At 39.6% G+C, this 22,909-nt stretch overlaps 1 protein-coding gene across 5 annotated transcripts; it reads left to right on the top strand.

Moving 5' to 3' along the window:
* Positions 1-6,968: 6,968 nt before the first annotated feature.
* LOC148372029 (polycomb protein SCMH1) lies at positions 6,969-21,408 on the top strand. Of its 5 annotated transcripts, XM_088326708.1 has the most exons (17): positions 6,974-7,265; positions 7,344-7,498; positions 8,628-8,700; positions 8,834-8,911; positions 11,105-11,175; positions 11,238-11,472; positions 11,548-11,636; positions 12,788-13,034; positions 13,789-14,027; positions 14,781-14,966; positions 15,500-15,626; positions 16,599-16,799; positions 16,870-17,064; positions 18,773-18,889; positions 18,971-19,066; positions 19,126-19,247; positions 20,752-21,408. In XM_088326708.1, exons 3-17 carry the CDS (start codon positions 8,676-8,678, stop codon positions 20,869-20,871), a joined length of 2,148 nt encoding a protein of 715 aa, XP_088182834.1. In that variant the 5' UTR covers positions 6,974-7,265; positions 7,344-7,498; positions 8,628-8,675; the 3' UTR covers positions 20,872-21,408. The 5 variants fall into 5 exon arrangements, with proteins under 5 accessions (XP_088182836.1, XP_088182837.1, XP_088182834.1 ...); XM_088326710.1 differs by lacking the exon at positions 7,344-7,498 and having other exon boundaries at positions 6,969-7,012; XM_088326711.1 differs by having other exon boundaries at positions 6,973-7,498; positions 12,791-13,034.
* The last annotated feature ends 1,501 nt before the right edge of the window (positions 21,409-22,909 follow it).

Below are 22,909 nucleotides of genomic sequence, written 5' to 3' on the forward strand. Positions count from 1 at the left end.
GTCAAGTGATGGGAACAGACGCCAACTTCAATCTTCTGCAGAAGGGAGATCAGTCAACGGCACTCCCACAGAGTCAGCTTGTTGGTTTACAAGAACAGGACAACACAATAAGCAGGACCATGTACTTTGTGCATAGACACAAGAGACCTACCAGGCGTGAGAGAGCTGTCGAGTCGCCTAGTGTGATGAAACTACTGAAGCATTGGAGCAGACTCACCATACAGAATGGCATGCTCTACAAAATAAGGAAAGATCCTCACATGGCCAAGAAAATCTTCCAGTTTGTGGTGCCTGATTCATTGAAACAGAAAGTCCTTCAAGGTTTACATGACTCAGCAGGTCACCAAGGCCAGAACCGTACTTTGTCTCTGGTGCGGCAACGATTCTTCTGGAATGGCATGGAACGTGATGTTGTGAATTATGTCAAATCCTGTCAGCGCTGTGTAGTAGGGAAAACACCGGAACCACACAACCGTGCACCACTCAAGAACATAGTCACCTCTGAGCCTATGGAGTTGGTCTGTATAGACTTTTGGACTGCTGAGCAAGAGAACAAGTCTGTAGATGTCCTGGTCGTAACTGATCATTTCTCCAAGATGGCGCACGCCTTCCCTTGCAGAAATCAAACCGCCAAACAAGTTGCTCGCCGTCTGTGGCAGGATTTCTTCCTTGTCTATGGTTTCCCACGGCGTATCCACTCTGATCAGGGAGCTAATTTTGAGAGCAAACTGATCAAAGAGCTTCTAGAGATGGCAGGGGTGCAGAAATCCCATACCACTCCGTACCACCCCATGGGAAATTGCATCGCAGAACGATTCAACCGAACATTGGGAGATATGATCAGAACCCTTCCCCCTCAGCCCAAAGCAAAGTGGCCACAAATGCTGCAGCAGCTCACATTCTGCTATAACTGCACAGAGCATGAGACAACAGGGTTTGCACCGTTTTACCTAGTGTTTGGTAGGATCCCTCGTCTCCCTGTCGATGTCATGTTTCAACATGCTAATACCAATGATGCTGTTCGCAACATTGCTAAAATCCGTTCAATACTGTCTCAGTCTGATGCGGAAACAATAATTCATGCATTTGTTACCTCCCGCCTCGACTACTGTAATGCACTACTTTCCGGTCTCCCGAAGTCCAGAATCAAGTCTCTTCAGCTAGTACAAAATGCCGCAGCGAGGCTTTTAACTAGGACAAAAAAGTACGATCACATAACACCGATTTTGGCTAACCTGCATTGGCTCCCAGTTAGCCAAAGATGTGACTTCAAAGTTCTCTTAGTACTGTACAAAATCATACATGGACTTGCTCCCTCTTATCTTTCAGATCTGATCTGCCGCTATGTCCCGGTCCGAAGCCTGCGATCTGAGAGTGCCGGTCTTCTGGTGATCCCGAGAGCAAAGAAGTCTTCTGCTGGTTCGAGAGCGTTCTCCATCCGGGCACCGGTGCTGTGGAATGCTCTTCCCCCTGAGATCCGATCTGCAACCTCAGTGGAAATGTTTAAATCTAAACTTAAAACTCACCTCTACTCTATTGCATACGAATAACCTACTCCTCTTGTCGGTTGACAATAGTCTGTGTAATATAGTGTAACAATCTGTGAAGCCCTTTGAGACTCTTCGTGATTTAGGGCTATACAAAAATAAATGACTTGACTTGACTTGACAATGAAAACTTTGAAAAAAAATGCCTGTGTCAGCTGCTTCGGTCAATTGGACTTTTCCAAAATTGAGTTTTCTAGAACTGACTTTTCCAGAACGGACTTTTCCAGGACGGACTTTTCCAGGACAGACTTTTCCAGAACGGAGTTTTCTTGAACTTACTTTTCTAGTACAGACTTTTCCGGCCTAACATTGAATTAAAAAAAAATTATGCCAGAAATGCGACAGGCCAGGACTGGCACGTTCAGCATGGGCTTTGATGGTGACGAAAAAATAACTTCTAGATGGAACTGAAATGCATGGACACTGAATTACAGAGTACCTGTAACTGAAATCTTCTTGAGGAAAGAAAGAAAGATGGATTTTGTACATAATATAAAGGATTTGTGTGGGTGAGTAAAATGTGGCAACATTCCCAAATAATAAATAATAATAATAAACTTTTATGAGGTTACTATTGATGTTTTTTTTATATATGTTTCAGGTGCAGCTGGAGGTTTTTTTTTTTAATAAAATAGTTATTGAGGGTTGGATTGATTCAGACGGAGCGCTACTAAAGGCCTAAGTGTAAAATTCACAGCCCGCCATTGAACAATGCCAAATGTTGTTTTGTTTTTTGTTTTTTTGTTTTTTTTCAGAACCATGCTCTATCATTCAACCTACATTTATTTGTACCCCTCAAATTACAATCACGGATGATATGGGATATTTTCTAAGAACAACATATTTATTCACAAACAATGGAAAAAAACAAATTTTCATGCTCTGCATTGAATTTCCTAACATTTTGTTTTATTTAACAGTTGAGTGAATGCAGCATTACATTCAAACCAACTTGCCACAAATACCAACGGACTCAAGGGGGAGCTATTAATAAAAATATGCCTGCTTCAATAGTCATTCTGCTTTTAAATAAATTAATTGAAAAACATAGTAAGAGTTTTAGTAGTGAACGGGCAACAACGTCAGATCAAACTACTGGTAGGCTTGAAGCTGAGAAAATACTGCACAATATTGTCTTTAACGTTAAACCAGACTGGACTGAATGGATTCTCCTGCCACTGATAACCATGGAAACCTGTTCTGTTTCATTAGGGGGAGCAAACCTTTACCCAAAGAACGGCTTGAAGAGAGATGGGCACCGCCAGGCTGTTCTTGCACAAGACACTTCACAGAAAGTGGTGCCTGGACGACCCTGACTATGTAAGGTATCTGTGAACTGTGAATAAAAATTGTTATACAGCATACACAATTTGGAGTGATCGAAAGTATATAATAACAGGAAAACGTATAAGTTGACCTGTATGAAAACTAAAAGTCGACCGATTGTCGGGTGGGACGATTATCGGCACCGATATTTAGGAATATGACGGATATCGGTATCAGCCTTTTTATTTAGTCGACTGGCCGATTATCGAGGCTCGGATGCAGCCAAGACTGTCTCTCTCCCTCATAATCCTGCCTGCCATCTCACTCGCTACCCACCCCACCTTCTGATTGGATAAGCGACAGGGAGTGGAGCTGCTGAAGCAGAGGCTTTCCAGACTCCACAGTCACAGACAGCAGATCGGATGGAGAGGACAAACTTGTAAAAGGAAAACACAGAAAAGCCTCCCCAAAATGTAATAAACATTCCACTGCTCTACCTCTCACGATTATTACGAACGCTCCAATGAGCAGGAAAACAACATTAGAGCAGAGTAAACAGTGGCAGATCTACTAACTTCTGACTCCCGACATGCCTGCGAATCAAGAACAGCTGATATAATTGAGATTTCAAAAAGTCAGTGGTAGGAAAGCGTGTGTGTGTGTGATTAGGAGATAGCGTAAGAAGTCTAGTTAACTTGTATGAGGAAAGCACGTTCAGGTGGAGAATAATAAATTAGCTCTTATCATAACATTAGTTCTGAGGTTTGAGCGTTTCCTTGCCCGCATGTTGGTTTAAGATCAGGGGAGGGTGTAATTGTAACCTGTGCAGTTCTTGGAGACATCTTGTGATCAAGGGCTATACAAATAAATATGACTTGACTTGTGTTTGTCAATCAAGCGTGTGCGTATGTGATTCAGAGAGAGCCTAAAAAGCACATTAAATGAAAGGCTGAATGATTAGCTGTTACCATAACATAAGTTTAGCAATCGGGCTCTAAAACAGGAGTGCCAACAATTTAAAATTTGCGAGCTCCTTTGAAATTTCTGTTGCTTTTTGCAATAGTTTTATAAAGGGTTTTTTTGCGATTCCTTCAATTTAATTTAGATAATGTGGGTTGCATTGACATTTGTATTCATATATTGTTAAAAAAACAGAAATCACAAAGCTATTTAAATATTCATGTACCTTTATATGAGTTGTGTTGTGGAATGTGGACAATAACTAATGATAAGTATGTAGGCATCTGGTGAAGGTTGTGAGATGACGTTGTTGCAGGAGGTCACAAGCTGATATGCTGGGGGAGCCGGGGCGGATGACCTTCACGAGACATCTTAACTTTATTTAAGAACACTATAAAGACCAATGTTGAACGTCTGGAACTTTGAACGTGTCCCAAATGCAATAAAGTGCGTTCCCTTTTCGCCGTATCTCCTCTCTGCGTATTTTTTTTGGGCGACGTCCAACGACGTTCTCTCCAAAAGTTGCTGCTAGGTTTAATTTTATTTCCTATACTGTTAATATTTGGTTTAAGTAAAAGAGAAGTCATGCTAGTTGTGTTGAAATTCTATTTTGTTATTGTAAAATGTTTCTGGGAGCTATTAAAGTTTAATTTGAATTTACAACCAAAACATCTTTGTTTCTTTGGGCATTATTAAAAAATGTATCACGCCATTTTTTTAACTTTCAAAGCAAAATCATAGAAGCCCTAAACATTGGTTATCGGTTATCCTCTTAGTACTAATAAACTGTATCAGCCCTGAAAAACCCATATTGGTTGATCCTTAATGCAAACGTCATATTTTAGGTAGAGGTGGACTGGAGGAGGTCGAGGTGGGTTCTCTTTTGACAAAATGAAGGCCGACAGGCGTGAAACAGGTCCAATCAGGCGCGTGGGCGATGCCAATTAACCCTTTTCACCGTGTGAAACTGAACATAATTGCTTGGGTTGCAAGGAGGCTGGGCAAGAGGGAGGGGGCATTCATGCCAGGTGACCATTATTTATTTTTCTATTCCTCAGCGTTCAACATGAAGCAGAATATTAGCATGTTTTCTAAGCGACACTATTAAGTTGTGAAAAAGAATACCAGCACTGTACATTTTTTGGAACATTGAAGTTTGGGCAAAATCTGGTCTGCTAGACGAGTAGGAATTGGGTTGTGTTAACCGTGTCCAATTTTGACCAGCCGAGTGGACTAAAGGTTGGACGCCTTGCTGACCTAAAAAAAAACAATTACAAAATAAATAAAAAGGTTAAAAAAAAAAAACGTACAGTAGTTAAAAAAATAATGTTTGCCCTTGTTGGGAAATGTTCAAATTCCGCCTCTAAAAAGTTACCTTCTCAACATGAGGAGAAAGAGGGATATTTTTTTCGATTACCCTTTCAACAAAAAAAAAAGACATTTTTGGAATCTTGGTGGGATTTTTAAAGAAATTATATATATATATATATATATATATATATATATATATATATATATATATATATATATGCGCAGTGGTTAGCGCGTGTGCGGCACAGTTCTAAGTTCTTGGGAACCTCCTGTGTGGGTTCAAATCAAGCTACCGGACTTACTGTGCAGAGTTTGTATGTTCTCCCCGTGCTTGCATGGGTTTCCTCCAGGCACTCCGGTTTCCTCCCACATTCCAAAAACATGCATTTTCAGGTGAATTGGCCGATCCAAATTGTCCCTAGGTGTGAATGAGCGAGTGAGTTGTCTGACCCTATATATATATATATATATATATATATATATATATATATATATATATATATTGAATATCTCATCTCATCTCATCAGCCGTACCGATTATCCTCATTAGGGTCGCGGGGGGCTGGAGCCCATCCCAGCCATCTCCGGGCAGTGGGCAGGGGCCACCCTGAACTGGTTGCCAGCCAATCGCAGGGCACACAGGGACAGACAACTCATTCGCTCATTCACACCTAGGGACAATTTGGACCGGCCAATTCACCTGAAATGCATGTTTTTGGAAAGTGGGAGGAAACCGGAGCGCCCGGAGGAAACCCACGCAAGCACGGGGAGAACATACAAACTCCGCAAAGGAAGTCTGGAGCTGGATTTGAACCCACGACAGGTTCCCATGACATGAACTGTGCCGCACAAGCGCTAACCACTGCGCCGGGGTGGGAACCATGTCCAGAATTTTAACGTTGTTGGACTATAAAGAACAAGAAGGAAAGGAAAAAGAAGACGAAGGTAAGAAAGAAGAAACAAAAAGGAGAGGAAGGAGAACAAGAAGAGAAGGAAAAGGAACAAGAAGAACAACAAGAATGAAAGGGAAAAAAGAAAAAAGATGGGAGGGAAGAAAAACAAGGAAGCACAAGAATAAGATGTAAGAGGAACAAAAAGAACAACAAAAATGGGCAGGATAAGAAAAACAAAAAGAAAAGGAAAAGAAAAAGAACAGCAACAACCAAAGGATGAAGAACAAGATGAAAAAGAACAAGAAAAAAAGAAGGAAAGAGAAAATAATATGAATAAGAAGGAAAGGAAGAAGACACAGAGAAACAGAACAACAAGAACAAGGAAAAATAAGAACAAGAAGAAAAGTACAAATAACAATAATGGAAAACAAGGAAAACAAAGAACAACAAGACAAAAAGGAAGAAAAGCAATAAGTAAAAGATCAAGACTAACAAAAACAAGAATCAAATAAAAGAAGTAAAATAAACATATCAAGGAAAAAGAGAAGATGAAGAAAATGACGTTTCAAGCAGAGAAGGAAAAGAACAATAAAAAACTAAAACAACAAGAAAGAAGGAAAGAAAGGCACCAGAAGGAAAGGAGGAAAATGAAGACTCTGAAAAAAGAGAAGGAAAATTAACAGTAGGAAAAAAAGAACAATTATAACAATAAGTGAAGGAAAGGAAGAAGAACAAGAAGAGAAGTTCAACGAGAAGAAAAAGAACAAGAACAACAAGAAGAAAAAGAACAATAAGTAGAACAATAAAATGCTTAACAAAATGACCTCGTTTTACTTTTTTGAGTAACAAACCCAAAAAAGTCAAATTAGTTTAACCGCGTTAGTTTTTGACTCGCAAGAGAAGCAACGTGAAGCGACGATGTTGTGGTACTACCTTTATTGGCCGCTACGTGCCGCTCTTTCCTCTCGTGACAATCTTCCCGCCTCAGATCAAAACGTCTCGTAGGGGGGAAGAAAGAAAGATGGCGGTGTGGCGGTAACTCCTTGGCAACAGCGAACGCTTGAGAAGCTAACTTACGTTTAAAATCAAACTAGGGCCGTTATTTTTATTTTAATATCACATTGTTGTCACACAAACTGTGACAAAAAACGACCCAGAAAAGCTGGTCTCGTTTTACGTGTACATGTTTTATTTTTAGTTATTTTTTACATGGTAAACAAGCTAGAATGCTAAGCTAGTTGGCATCCTCCGCTCTTATAGCTTGTGGCTAAAGCTCGCTCGCGTCCTGGTGTGTATATTTTATTTAATATGACGCGGAGTTGAGTGTTTTTTGTATTTATTTGTGGGACTTGCACCCCGAATATAGCGCTGTTTAGCCGAGCTTCTCAATAGCTACGCCGCCCGTTGAGTGGTGCTGCAGGGTCGCTGCTGGAAGAAGGAGGAATTAAAAACTTCCAGTACAAATTAAAAAAAAACGTCCGCTGGGCATTCAACCTCAATAAATGGTTATGACATTTTAAGGTACGTATTTTACCCAATTTAATGACGGGTCGAAGTGAGAAAAAATACGTAGATTTTCCATTATCTATACAGTAGATAGAGAGGGTTCACTAACCTGGTACCCGCAAGCTCCAGGCTGCCCCTAAGAACACCTGAGAAGCTCGTGGACTGCTTCTAAAAATAGTTCATCAGTGATGGGTCATTGAAATTTTTGAGGATATTAGCATGAGATAAGACAACAGTATATAGATGTAAATTAGTCAGTGCTCTTATTCACCACTAAAAGTGTTTTAGTGGTGGACTGAGCATAATTTGGCTCTGGACAGCTTAATCGGATGAAGATGTTGGTATTTCTTGTAGATAAGGGGTCACCAACTGTTTTGTTGCTGGGAGATACTTTTTTTTACGGATTAGTGCAAAGGGGATTGACATGTACTTCTAAAATAACAACCAATCATGTATTACTATTTTTTACTATCCTGGAAGGGGGATTACCCCATGTGTGGTCCCTTGTCAAGGTGTCCTCAATTTCCCCCTGTTGAGGTTTTGAGTTTATGCTTGCCCTCATGTAGGTTTAAGATCAGGGGATAGTGCAATAATAGTCTGTAGTTTGCAATAATATGTGGTCCTTGCAGCCCTTTGCGACTCCTTGTGACGAAGAGCTATAGAAATAAACTTGACTTGGCTTAACCCTACTTTTAATAATCACAACCTAGTAATAAAACAACAATATAGTAGTATTTGTTATCTTTGAATATCATACTGGTGGCCCTTGACGCTAATCATTAACAAGAAAAGGACCTCCCATCCAGTTGACGCCTGCGCTCTGGTACCTGAATTGTATTAAGACAATCAGCAATTGGAATGGATCATAACACTTGCTGTTGTTCAACAAAAATATTTTAATGTTCTCACCCAATAAGAAACGTCTGGATAGAATGATTGTAAATCACTTTGTCATATATTTTTGTGTAAACGCAAGCCAAAAGTAATTGATATATATCAAAAATTGAGTCATTTAATAAGGGCTTTATAAAAGAATATGAAGACCATTTGTAACCGTGTCATCCATCTGTTCCCATCTTTCATATTTCTAGATGCTAAATTGCTATATTCTAAATAGCGTTTTTATATTTATCTTTCCTCGCAGAGTGCTGAAGCACTTTTATACCCTGAAATTGTTCTGCACCATTGGAGCATGAGGAAGCCTGTGCCACACAAAGGTAATTATTGAAATAGCTTGTATCTGTTGCATTTACACTATGCTTTGTTTCCATAGATTGATTTGTTTTTGTGTGTACAGGAATTTTTAATATGAATGTTTTTGTTTTGTCTTTTGATGAATTTACTTTTTAGCTATTGAATGGAAAGATGTTAGAAAGATCAAGCATGCCCGCAGTGGACGCCCTTCTCGGGTTCCATCTTTGTACCAAGGTAGGTCATTTTTATTTTACAAGAAGTATATCTGTTTAGACTAATCACCGGCTTCATATAGGGTCTAAAATCAAGTTATTTTCATTTTGAGTGTAAGATAAGCTTTGAGAATAGTGTTATTCTGGGAAAATGTTTTGAGATGGGGTGAAGAACTTTAATGAAATTGCGATCTCCTTAAAACAAAAAGATAGTCAGATTGTTTATTATGCACATTTTATTCTGTTTTTTTCAATTGTACTTAACACAATCATTGGGCCCCGCCCTTCATGACACTACTGCCTTTTTTGTTTTTGTCGCAGTAAAACATTAAGGAAAGCCAAAGCGCAGTAGAGGTGGTTTTGAGGGAAAAATTTGGTCTGGATTTTAGTTGGAGGACAAGGAGCAAGAATGCGTTATCTGAGCACTATGTAGAGTTGCCATATGGACGCCATGCAAAACCTTCATAATAACTGGTGTATACATAACTTAAAATCATTCACTGAGAGACAAGTAAAACAGATTTAATGCATGGCACCAGGATCCAGCGAGCTTCGACCTAATGCAGCCAGCGATAGCTGAGACATTTAGAAAGTTAGGTATGAAAAACGAGCAAGTGGTAGAAATGGGTCACTGAGGAAATAACTTATTACCATGCCAGAAATGGTTTCGAAAAAAAAACATTCTTAGAGTAATCAACACAGCCTAGTAAAACCTTTGCTGCTTCCTGGCCACTCTGAAATACATTGTCGGCTTGCGATACAGCAGCGGAGCCATTAACAATATAAAAGATACTCATCACCCTGGCCACCAGCTCTTTGACCTGTTGCTCTATGGTAGGCACTACAGGTCCTTAACCACAAGGACTAACATGCTCAGAAACATCTGTAGCCGCACCCAGTACATTTTTTTAAAGGGGGAAAAAAAAATGCACTTACAAAAGCCACAGATAAGATGTACCCGACTATAGGCCGCACGTGCCCATACTGAAATATGAGAAATTTACAAAGAAGGACGGTACACAGAACGTTTTAACAATATACAGTACCTTAATCCCTTAACTTTCCAGTGGGCCGCCGCTCTTTTGATAGACAAATACGTGTCAGTCACTAAAATATGTCAGGCCTCATATAATTAGATATCTTAAACGCTTGCAATTCAAGATATGATTTCAAAACATACTCACTAGAGAAACATCACAATCAGTCTGAAACAAGAAGCCCGAAAACTATAACTCACCATTACGTCCCCTCCCCGTCTTCAACCTATTTGAATGTCCGCGAAAATGGCTTTGTTACATCAAGGACAATTCATAGAATCCAACCGTGTAAAATATTTACTCCAAAACACACAAGAATTCTGCTTCGTTGGACGTTGCTTCTTTCAATCCGTTCGTTTCGCCACATTGATTCCGTTTACAAATAAACAGACTTGGAAAATGATTCCCAATATGGTAGTTAGCACTCCCCTTTCGATTGACACCTTTTCCATGGTTAAGGTCTGTTCATGCTAGTTTTATTCATGCAGAAAGCGTGAAGTTACATTAAACTTGCGTCTTCTATGACTCATATATAACACTTGTTCTCACTCTTACCTTTACTGCTCAAGTTAGAAAAAAATGCATGAATTGGCAGCATCGTTGCATAAGCCGGGTTGAAAGCTTGGGAAAAAGGGCGCGGCTTATAGTCCGAATTTTACGGTAGTTTATTTGGAATATTTTGTTGCTGCTGCTAAATAAATGTCATTGCATTACTTTTCATTGCACTATCATCATGATGCGATGTTTTTCAACGCACTATGATTACCTTGTAAATATTTTTGTCAATTTTTCCTTACATTCTGTTACTTTACTTTTCTCTTTTTAGTTTTTATTACGTTATCCTGAAGTGCCAGATCTAATCTATTTGCAAACAATGTCCACTACGTTGTTATCAATGACAATAAATGTATTTTATTTTTATTTTTTTGTTAACTCAAACTGTGCCAATTTCCCCCTCCCTCCAAAAAGCTTTTGTTAAAAAAAAGCGGAAAAAAATCAAAACAATTTAATTTTTAAAGATCATGATAGGACTTTTTTTTTTTTAACAAGATGGTATCCTCTTTAACCACTGTCACCCTTAAAAATTGTAACTATTTTTTTTTAAATGGGAGAAAAAAAACAAATCAGGTCCACCACAAATATCTCTCATTGACTAACTCACATTTGGAACCCCTCAGGCCAATTCTGTTGGGAGAAGTACTTAAAAGAAATGGGTGCCACTGCAGCACCTGCGTCATGCTTCCGACAGGTAAGCAAAAGCTTCGTCGTGATTACACCCTGGCACTTAAAAACATCAATTATCAATCTCAGAGCCTGACGCCGCCAGTCAACGAGTTCAAAGCTGGCATGAAACTGGAGGCCCAAGACCCCCGCAACACCACGTCCACCTGCATTGCCACCGTGGTGGGCCTGACCGGGTCGCGGCTTCGCCTGCGCCTGGATGGCTCCGACAACAAGAACGACTTTTGGCGCCTGGTGGACTCGTCCGAGATCCAGCCCATCGGCAACTGTGAGAAGAGCGGCGGAATGCTGCAGCCACCGCTCGGTAAAAGACACACATAGACCACGTTTGTTTGTAAAGAGGGAGTAATAACTCAGATTCTTAATATTTGCAAATCAGGGTTTCGCCTCAATGCATCCTCCTGGCCTTTGTTTCTTCTGAAGACACTAAATGGTGCTGAGATGGCACCGCCACGCATTTTTCACAAGGTAACTTGACAGCATTCAGCAACAGTTAGCTTAATTCATGCAGATATAATGGTTTGGTGTGTGTCAATAATCGGGGTGGACACACATGCAGGGAAGCAAGGACTGAGGCAGGCTCGCTGAAAAAAGGGTGGTTGTTGAATAAGAAGTTTTTGTACGGAGTAAAATAAAAACAAGAGCTCTTAGAACAATTACCAAAATCCCCAAACAAGAAACATACCTGGCGTGACAATGGTAATGAAACCGCCTGGTGTGGGAGCCAGTCGATATAAGAAGCTGGAATAAGGTGCAGGTGGGGGCTCTAGAGCCTCTCCTTCTAGGGAAGAAATGGATTTTAGACCCTGATAGTTTGGTGTAAACTCAAAATCTCAGCTTGAGGAAAATAAGAAACCTTGAGAAGGGGCCGCACATGAGGTAATCCCCCTTTTAAGAAGCAAAGCAGGAAGCACATAAATGGAAGAATTGGGCCAAACCAAAATTTTAAGTGCTCGGCTTAGAAAAACGAAATACCAAAGGTAGGTTCACTCACTCTCCAAAAAGTTTTTTTTTTTAATGTTTTTTTCACTAACTTACCTTAAAAGTATAATATGAAATCGAGCAAAACTGACCTAATATGATTAGCTTCTGATATGGTGTATACTGTATGTTATCTTTACGATCATAAATTCTCATAATGTTTCATAAAACGAAATTAGGCATTTAAATGTTTGTATGTCCGTCCAATCAGTAATCGTCTATTTCTTGACTGCAGTTGTAATTATTTAATATGTGCGGAAATTGTTTTTTAATATATTTTTTGAAATGTAAGATTAATTTGATCATCTTGTATAAATAAAGCTATTTTGCTGTACTAGAGATATGAAGTGAGTAAGAATAGAATATTATTTGTTGTCATTTTTTAAAACTGGATAAGTTGTGTCACTGAATAATGACGTTGTAATGGATTAGAATTCATTGACATGTCAAAATAAAAGACCTAATAGAAAAAAAAGTAATAATACTATGATTTACATCTTAGTGCTTGTAAACTGCTTTAAGATTTAAATGCAATAAAAATAGTCCAGTGACATTATCTGCAACACAGTGCAAAAATAGGAATAAGTAAAAAAAACATGAATATATATTTTTTCTCTATCATCTGGAACGGTCCCCAGCAGGAGCCCCCTGCCCCGGAGCAGAACTCCTTCCAAGTAGGTATGAAGCTGGAGGCAGTGGACCGCAAAAACCCGCATTACATCTGCCCGGCCACGGTGGGCGCTCTTCGGGGGGTTGAGGTGCAGGTCACCTTTGACGGCTGGCGGGGGGCTTTCGATTACTACTGCCGCTACGACTCACGTGACATCTTCCCGGTCGGCTGGTGCGCGCTCACCGGGGACAACCTGCAGCCGCCCGGAGCCAAAGGTGAGAAATACAGTTAAACTTCTATATAGGAGCATTTCCAAACACGATAATTTTGATATTCGAGCCTTCGAAAACGAATTTTGCTCCGCGTACAACAGATAATTCGAGTCACAAATATTCCCAGAGTTACCACTAGAAACCGTTTGAGACGGCCCACTTGGTCGCGCTACAGCTCTTTTTAAAGACACATGCCTTACATATTTACGTAACATTTTGAAGGGGGGGGCAGCGACTAATCTCCTTGGATAATATTTTGTTTAAAAGACATTTCGAAAGTGAAAGCGTTGAGAGTACAATAGGAAGTGATCAATAAAAACTGAAAGTTGCTGTAACTTAAATTTTATGTGTACAGTAAGTGCTTACCTATCAACAGTCTTTTGCTTGCTGTCACACTTCAGCTCCCCGCACAACGCACACACATCTGTTACGGTGGCTTCCTCATAATAAACTCACATTTTATTTCAATAACATCATTTTATATATCTTTTAACTGTATTTTTTGTGTTTGCTTACTATTTTAATGCATTTTAGTGATCAGGAAGATGTGTTTTATAGCCATTGAGGGTTAACATTGATGCTTTTGAGACGTTGGGAACAAACCAATTAGTTTTAAATAATTTCATATCTGGAAAATGCGCTTGTTTCACGAGCAATTCACGCTATGAGCACAATCCTGGAATGAATTCAGCTCGTAAGAAGAGACCATTGCATTTCTTAAAGTAATTCTGTGGACTCGTTCTCTTTTTTCTTCCAGCGACCATGCAAAAGACTGCTGGGCCGATCCTCGACGAGATTGTGGAGACCTCGGTTGTGCTCGCAACCCCCGTGGAAAATAAGCCCATCGTTCAGAGGGGCCGAAGACCTGGCCGCAGGAAAGCCAAGGGGTCCTGGAGTCAGAGGACCTCAACTTCAGGACCTCCCAGCATCCAGACGGATAAAAGTCTGACGCCTCTAAAGATCCCCAGAAAACGTGGACCCAAACCTGGACGAAAGGTACGGTTCCAGACTCCAGGCCGTTGCTGTTTTTTCCCTTACCTCTGTCAAATCAGGTTTAGATAAACACAACACTTTAAACTAAACTGTGTTCCATACATTTTAGGGGTGTGTTTAACAACTGGTTATTCTCCTAATGTCTAGAGACGGCGGATTAATTGCCTCCTTATTTTTAATAATGGTCCCGACTGTTAATCGGTATTCCTTAACAAGCATCACAGTTGGTGTGCCTTTTTTGTATTTCTTGATCTTTATTTTTTATACTTTTTGTTTTTAATTTAAATCAATATGAATGCTATATTTTTTTTTTAATCGCAACAAAATTTAATCATCGTTTTAGACATTGATATGTCGTGATTAGGTCTATTTTTAGACCGGGCCCGCGGTGTCAGCGTGCCCGCGGGCACTGGGTTTGCGACCCCTGGTTTAGCCAATAGCATATCAGCCATTTTGTGACACTGTGGCGCGGATCAGAAATTTCTTATCCTGACCAATACTAAAAGGGCTTCTTGGTGGCTTTTGAGCATGCCAAATAAGTTGTTTTATAAAGAGGCTGAAAAGTGAAAACCTAGTAAGGTGGGAGCGCCGTATCTCATGGATCTACTAAATCAATTTTTGAAAATCTAAATCTTTACTGAATATGAAGAACATTATTATTTTTCATTAATTGATGATGAAATCCCTGCAAGTTCTCGGCTAAAGTGCAAGCATGATTTATTTTTTCATCAATCTCCATTTTTGTCGTCCTCGTAGTTGAGTTGGGTGAAGAGAGCCAGCACGCTGCCAGATGCTACAGCTGGACTGGGGCGGACCACTGTGGGCTCGGGACGACTCCGAAGTCGAATCCCGGCCAACTGGGCTCAGAGGTTAATTCTGCCACAAATAGAAGACGTGACCGTCAAAATTCCAAAGAAAAGAGGTCCGAAACCTGGAAGCAAGGTAGCAGTCACAAACATCAATTTTTAGCGGCCTTGAAAATGCAAGTGAGGCTTTTGTTTAATAATTGCTCATCAAAACTTAAAAAAATAGAAAAATAAAGATGCCAGGTGTGCATTGGAGCTGCAGCCATAAGTGGCAGGGTTTTTTTTATTACTTGGCCTGTAGCTCTGTTTCACTTTATTGTTGATTGCTAAAAAATTGTGAAGAATAACCATCCAGAGCGAGAAATGGGGTGTTTATGATAAATTAGCCAGGTCAAATTGTTTAAAGTTCTAAGTATGACCTAAACATATATTGCTGCTATTACACACAAAGCAATTTGCCTTTCAGTGATATCCTTTGTAACTCACTTAGTTCCTAAGAAATGTTTTCTTGCAATTGCACTATTTATTTTTGTTTCTATTTTTCCTTATCTCATAATTATTTTTTTATGCGAACAATTGATGAGACTTTAGAAAGATATTCTTAATTGTGTTGTCTTTGGAAAAAGCTGGTAGTAAATGAGTTCAAAAGACTGATGCCTCTTTGTCCAGAGAAAACCTCGCCCGGTGCTTAAACGGGTTCCCGCATCTCTGACCAGCAGCACTCCGGAGCCCAACACCAGCAGCGTCCCCTTCGACAACCCCACCATCCCCAGATCTGCACTACAGACCCCTACAGGTACTCCAATTATTTTTCACTCCAGTGTTTTTCAAACTTTTTGGACGCTATGCACACTTTTTTCATTAAAATTGATCTCCAGGCACACCGTCAAAAAATGTGGAAACATTCATTCCTGGCACCAGTTTAATATATTTTCTTTTAAAGTCTAAGCTCAAAGTGTGAATAATGAATACAGTATTAAGATTCACTATGTTTCTTGTATGTGGTCACCAAGGGTCAGGGGGTAAGAGCAAACATCTGAAAACTATTTTTTGAGGTAAAATAATCATTAAAATGCCAGTGGAATGAAAAAAATGTATTTAATATATTTTAACTTTTTCAATTATTTATTTATTTGAGGTAAAAAAAATATTCAAAATTAACAAAAAAATTTTGCAATTGTAAATTACATTATTACTATTTTTTTACTTTTTGATCAAACTAACACTTAAAATTAGCAAAAAACGATCTGCCAGTGGAAAAAAATATTTTTTTTACTACATTCTAACTTTTTCTTTTTAGCTGAATACTACTTAAAATGAGCAAAAATGATCTGCCAGCAAAAAAAATGTATTTTGACTATGTTTTAACACTCTTTTTTTTTTTTAATATATACATTTATGTAATGATAGAATACGGAAACACAACTAGACAAATAGTATCTGCAAAATTATGAGCAAGATGCTTACTTTATATGATTCATTTATTGGTTGTGGTGCAATCTTAATTAGCTTCATCAAATGAAACAAGTAATTAAACAAAAGGAAAAACAATAATTTGCTACCACCAACTGATATGAAAGAAAGTTAAAGTTGGCTGATGGCTGGAAAAAATGGATTAAAAAAAGATAGGATTGGGCAATTTCCTGCTGCATATTAGACAAGGTCTAATGGCACACTGATTAAAAAACACTGTTGAAGTATGGAAAACACTGGTTTTGTGTTAAAAGCATTGACATTTGATTCATTTTTTGTGGTTTTCTTTTTCCAGTGTGCGTCTACCTAAACAAGTACGTCAAAGTTGGACCCCATCTAGATCGGCACCGCATCCATCAGCTGCCAGACCATTTCGGGCCAGGCCCAGCATCGACGGTGCTTCAGCAATGCGTGCAAGCCTGTATGGACTGCGCCCACAACCAGTCCATCGTGTTCTCCTGCCTCAAACCTGGCCAGAGGGGTGAGCTCATCTCAGGTGAGGTTTTTTTTTGTTTTTTACGTGAAAGCCACCAATCTCGGATCGCTGATTGCTCTTGGGTTCACAGCTTTCTTTGAAAAGAGGCAACACAAGCTGACACTGCCCACCGCCAGCAGCGTCACATACGTCCTTCGCTTCCTGGAGAAGCTTTGCCACAATCTACAGTGCGACCCTCTTTTTGGCAGTCAGCCTGTGGATGGAGAAAGTTTGCACTATAATGGACGTGACTTCACCGGAGGTACGCACAATAGTCATGCAAAAAGTGAGTTCTAGATGTGAAATTATTAAGACATTATATCTTTGCGTTGTATTTTTTTGATTACTGGTACTGTATATCATTTCACATGTTATTTTTACACTAAACCGCAAGAGGGCGCTCTATGCGTGTGTTGATAATGTTGCCTGTTCTCTATTGTGGGTGGACATTTTTGGAAGCGGAACGAGGAAGCGGGGCAGGTTATCGTCTTTGAGTAGTTTTTACTTGTAAAAATGATACCAAGGATGAATATTTCATTGGATATAGTGATTTGGAGTAAGCCGAACGTTTGTTAAGCATGCTATAGTTATCTGAATAACTCAGTTCTAAGATCTTGGGAACCTCCTGTGTGGTTTCAAATCCAGCTACCGGACTACCTGTGCAGAGTTTGTATGTTCTCCCCGTGCTTGCGTGGGTTTCCTCCAGGCACTCCGGTTACCTCCCACATTCCAAAGACATGCATTTCAGGTGGATTGGGGGTCCAAATTGTCCCTAGGGGTGAACGAGCGAGCGAGTTGTCTGTCCCTGTGTGCCCTGCGATTGGCTGGCAACCGGTTCAGGGTGTCCCCTGCCCACTGCCCGATGATTGCTGGGATGGGCTCCAGCACCCCCGTTCTCTAATTTATCTTAACTTTAAATTGCCTTTCAAGTTGACATGTATGTTCTTGGTGTTGGATTTTATTAAATAAATTCCCCCCAAAACGCGACTTACATTCAAAGTGCGACTCATACATGTTTATCATTCTCATTTATGCATTTTTTGGGCTGGTGCGACTTATACTCCGGAAAATGCGGTATATGTAATATACTTGCATACGATTACATAACATGATAAATACATCCATCAATCAATTTTCTGTGCCGCTTATCTTCACTATGGTCGTGGGAGTGCTGGAGCCCATGCCAGGGAAAAGGGAAAATGACATTTGATTTACATTTGGTGTGTCATGACTTGAGCTGGTTGAGTAGAGTAGCAAGTGGATGCAGCGGGGGGAGGTGAAGGCGACAGTGGAGTAAAAATAAAACTGATTTGAAAACTTCCACTTTTAAGGATTGTCATGCCCTTAGACAATGTCTTTGCTTTAATCGTCTTCTTTTTTTAACAGTCATGATTGTCAATTGATTATGCCAATGCGACTTGGCTAAGGTAGTGATTCGTGTTCCTTCTCTTATTTCTTGCTAATCACAAGCTTTGTTTCCATGATTATCATAATTTTACTTCTCCCTTCAACATCAGGGCAAGTCTTGAGACCCATAGCCAATAAACACATTAGAAAAAATGAAGTGTTATTTTGCCGAGTAGCTAAGTCTTTGCAAAGCACGTGAGATCTTGAAATGACTGAAGAATTAGAAAGGCATTGTGGGAGGTAAGTTCGACATTTTTAAGTTACCTTGACACAAAGCAATTGCAAGTCCTCACTTATTTATTATGTCAACCAATAGCAAACAAACGTCTTGGAAATGTAACTCGTTATACTCCAAAACACTGCAACACTTTTGGGAACAGCATTTGTTGTTGATTAAGTATAGTGGGGAAAAAAGCCATAATAAGGGGTCAAAAATACATCCTATTCCACATTGTGAAGTGAAAAGGTTCTAAGGTGGGGTCAAGCATATCCCAGGGGTCTACTGTAATTTAAACCTGTCGTAATATATATGTTACATAAATTTGTGTAAAGAGGCTATGTTTACTGACTCTCTTATCGTCTTTCAGACTGGAGACGTTTGGGGGACAACCTGACCGCGAGTCCCGGACGAGGTGCCAAGAGGCCTCTGCAGGACTCGTACACTAAAAGCCCCCTGGCCAAGATCTCTCGGTCCTCTGCCGATCGTAAGACATAACTTGTTTGCCAACTGTTCCCTGTTTGTTAAAATTTTGTATTTAATCATAAAATGATGTGTGTTCCATTAGGGAAGTCTGTGGAAAGCAACACCATAGCAACATTAGAGCACTTAAAGACAAGCTCGCCAAAGTCAGGAAAAAATGCACATCACACTAGCTCTTCAGGTAAACGCACATCCATACAGTCTGTGAGATGAGTTGATTGAGTGATCCCGCTTTCTTAGTTTCGAAAAGTCCAAAACCTGGCATCCAGGATCCCAACCTTTGGAGTGTGAACGACGTCATGCGCTACATAAAAGATATTGATCCGGTGCTGGCGCCACATGCCGAACTCTTCCGAAAACACGTAAGCTGAAGAAGAAATAAAGACACCATTGTTTTTAAACCCTTATATTACGTTACATAAGAACAATGTTGTGATAATTTACAGAGTACCATTTTGTTTTTTCAACTAAAGTGATATTAACTCATGCCTAAGGTTTAGGGATGCACAATGATTATCAGACTGATAATAGCAAAATATTAGGTCACGTTTATCGGCCTAATAGGAAATTTTGACCCTTGACCTCACGCTATAATATTCAAACAATTAGCACTACTCTTTAAAATGAATCAAACCATTTATGTTCCGCATTAAAATCTTTATTTTTTATACAAGTACAGTGCTACCAAATACTACGAAGCTTGCGTATTTACTACTATCAAATGACCAAATACACTTTCCATTAAAAAAAATTAAAATCGGGGAGGGAAAAACAACATGATTGCTTTTGTATTGGCAGTGTTTATTGTTCCTGGGTTATATTTGGTAAATTATTGCCATCTAATGGACATTTGCAGTATCATCAGGTTTGGTGGGTGTTTTATTTTTGTGTCAGGACCATATTTTACTTAAAAATGCTACTATGAAAAAATAAATCAAAATCTGAAAATTCTCAATACATTTTGAAATATGATATTCAATTTTGGCAGCAAGAAGTAGCATAACTTGATTGTGGCACCTCTCTACCGCTTTGTAATTTCCCCGCGACACTGGAGACCTCGGCCATAGTAAGTCGCATGGCTTAGAATGTTGTAACGGGCAGGTTCTCAGTTTTAGTACATTGTTTTTTTTTTTAATGGTTTTTCCCCGAATTCCTTGTGTTTATGCATAACTGCTGATTTGATTCAATTTATCAGCTACACAAAGAGGCTCTTAATTGAGACAATGTGTTTTTTTAATAGACATCCCTACTCCTTTAAAAAAATCATCGTTGCCATAAATTCGATTCATGTGCTAGAAGAGTCCGTAATTGGCCAAACCTTATATTTGCCTGATATAATATTTGTGTGTTTATTTTGATCTGTCAATTCTACAAAAGTTTACAGCCATAATAAGGCCATTTGATAAGCAAAAGTATACTTGATATTCAGTATTGGAGGACTTGCATAATGTTTAAAGGTGACATATTTCAAATACTCATATGCACCTGATGCAATATCTATATGTCAGCACTATGGTGCTCATAACAATTTTGTTTTACTGACGAAGTAAGTTTTGATCAGTCGATAAAGTCAAGCTCTCCAACACTACTTTTTGGAGACATGTTTAATGAAGCTGTATAATGTCATTGTTATTGTAAAAACACACATTGAATAATTGGATTTTGTGTGTTTTACAATTTTATGTAAATAAAGCATGCAGTTCATAAAGGTTTTAGGTATCGGTCAAAAACAGTTATCGTGTTATCCAACCAAGGATGGCATTTTTCTGTTGGTGTTCAAAAAGCAGAATGGCAAGAAACATTAGTATTTGCTTGCTAGTCACATCACGAATCGTAAATAAGGCGAGCGTCCGTCTCCCGCGGCAGGAAATCGACGGCAAGGCGTTGCTGCTGCTGCGTAGCGACAACATGATGAAGTACATGGGCCTCAAGCTCGGCCCCGCCCTCAAACTCACCTTCCACATTGACAAGCTCAAACAAACTTGAGCTCGGACCAGCTCGAGCTCGCCTTCCAAAGGTTTCATGTCCTGGCAATGAAGGGTCGCCGCCATCTTGGGAAAAAGAACGTCTGCCTCATCTAATGAGGAGGATTCATTACATGTTGCACAATCCAGCCACGAGGCATCATGGCAAATGTACTTGGTTTATGTTTCTGGTGCTTATTTTGTACAATCACATTTCAGAATCGGCTTTATTTTTTTTCGATCGCCATTTTTGTATTTTCACCACATTGTATTTTGCCTCTGAGGTTGGGCAACGTTAACTGATCAAATCATGACGTTGAATTCCGACTGATGGAGTGGCTCCTTGTAGCATGTTCCCCTTTTTGTAAGCGTACAGGAAAATGTCCTCGCTAAAAGCCGAACTACAATGTTACTGCCTGACAAAATTTCAGAATGTTCTCATGGATGTTGTTTAACATTGTATCCATCTATTTGTACTTTTTTAAATAATGTTTTGATATCCTAAAGGAGCACTATCATGCATTAACACTGCCTATTAAAATGACAGTGTAACAATTCACCACTTGAGGTTGTTGTGGCTTGGAATGAAGATGAATACACCTGGAACCGCTGAAAAGAGTCAATAGCTGAAGTTGTTCAGAGGTGACAGAAGTGACTAACTTTTTAGCAGCTAGCAGGAAGCTCCTAAAAGGCCAGTAAAAGATTGCAGGAGCAAACTAGAATTTGTCAAGTGTCCGGAACCTGAGTCATGGAACTTGGTGATGTGGGAGGCCAAAAAAGGAAACGTTCAAAAAAAAAAAGTGAAACAGAAACTGAATCATGTAGCTTAATTGATTTTCACTCGCAGGAGCCAAATACTGAAGGATGACGCAAGGTTTAATTTTCATGGAGCAGTTAACATCAGTTAGCGCCATAGCCTGCAGTCAAGTGGCTAATATGAGTGACTAGTGATAGAAACTAGAGGGGAAAGTAGATAGATAGATACTTTATTCATCCCCGAAGGGAAATTCACATTTAAAGTACTTAAATACTGAAGGATCAAACACACTTTATTCACACAGAACAGCTAGTAATAACTTCTAGCCGTGAGCTGTATCCTGAGGCCAAGGGGCCAACATGAGTGGCTAGAGTTTAAAACAGTGGGAACATAGTTGCAAGCTCAAGGACGAAGCAAGCTTTGTTTTCACTCACACCAGCTGACAATAACAATAGTGGTTACCAATAAACCACAGGCTACAGCCAAGTTGCTATAACAAGGCTAGAGTGGGGAAAAAATGTTGAAAACTGAAGGAAGAAGCCAGCTTTATTCACACAGGGCAAGCCAGCAGCTGGCTGGCTAGAGAAGGAAACAGTGGGGGGAAAAGTCCAAGATGCCTTAACGAAACTTGGCGACTATCCCATCTAGGGCTCAGCTATGTGGGGTAAGTGACTGAAGTGCTAATACGGGGAAAAGCTAGCTTTGCAAAATCCTCATTTGGTCTTCCGTAGTTACAAGATGACTCTCAAACATCTACAAAACGTCATATTGACACATTTCCAAACCTGATATAATGTTTATGAGATAGTACATGTGTTTTTGCTTTTCATTTGTGTTTTATTTAAACAAGTTAAGCATTAGACTCTACTTTCAGTCGCTACATCATATGCACTGGAGCGTAAAACATTAATTATGTTATGACCATGTGATTTTTTTTTCCTCGGTTACTAACACTTATCATTCTGCAGGGGGCAGCAGAGTCTAACTTTTCCCTCGAGAGTCTCCCCGCAGCTTCTCCTTGGGACTGTGTCATATTGGGCCATGGGTGAGCTTCATCTCCATCTGTTTCCCTCGCCGCCAGAATTACCTTCTCAAATTACCAGCCAAAATGATGCATTTTATGCCTCTTTATTGTGCAAAAATATTCAATTACACCATTTGGGCACGAAAGGAAAAAAAATAACCGGCACCGGTGTCACAATCCAGGGCCCGTGTCACAAGCGTGTGCTTATTGTTGACGTTGCCCTGCGTGCGAGCTATTTATAGCTGAAAATAACAGACCTTTGTGCTCAGTATTGTGATC

The sequence above is a fragment of the Urocampus carinirostris genome, chromosome 2 (assembly GCF_059441175.1).
Source record: "Urocampus carinirostris isolate Australia breed hairy pipefish chromosome 2, RoL_Ucar_1.0, whole genome shotgun sequence".
NCBI lineage: Eukaryota > Metazoa > Chordata > Actinopteri > Syngnathiformes > Syngnathidae > Urocampus > Urocampus carinirostris.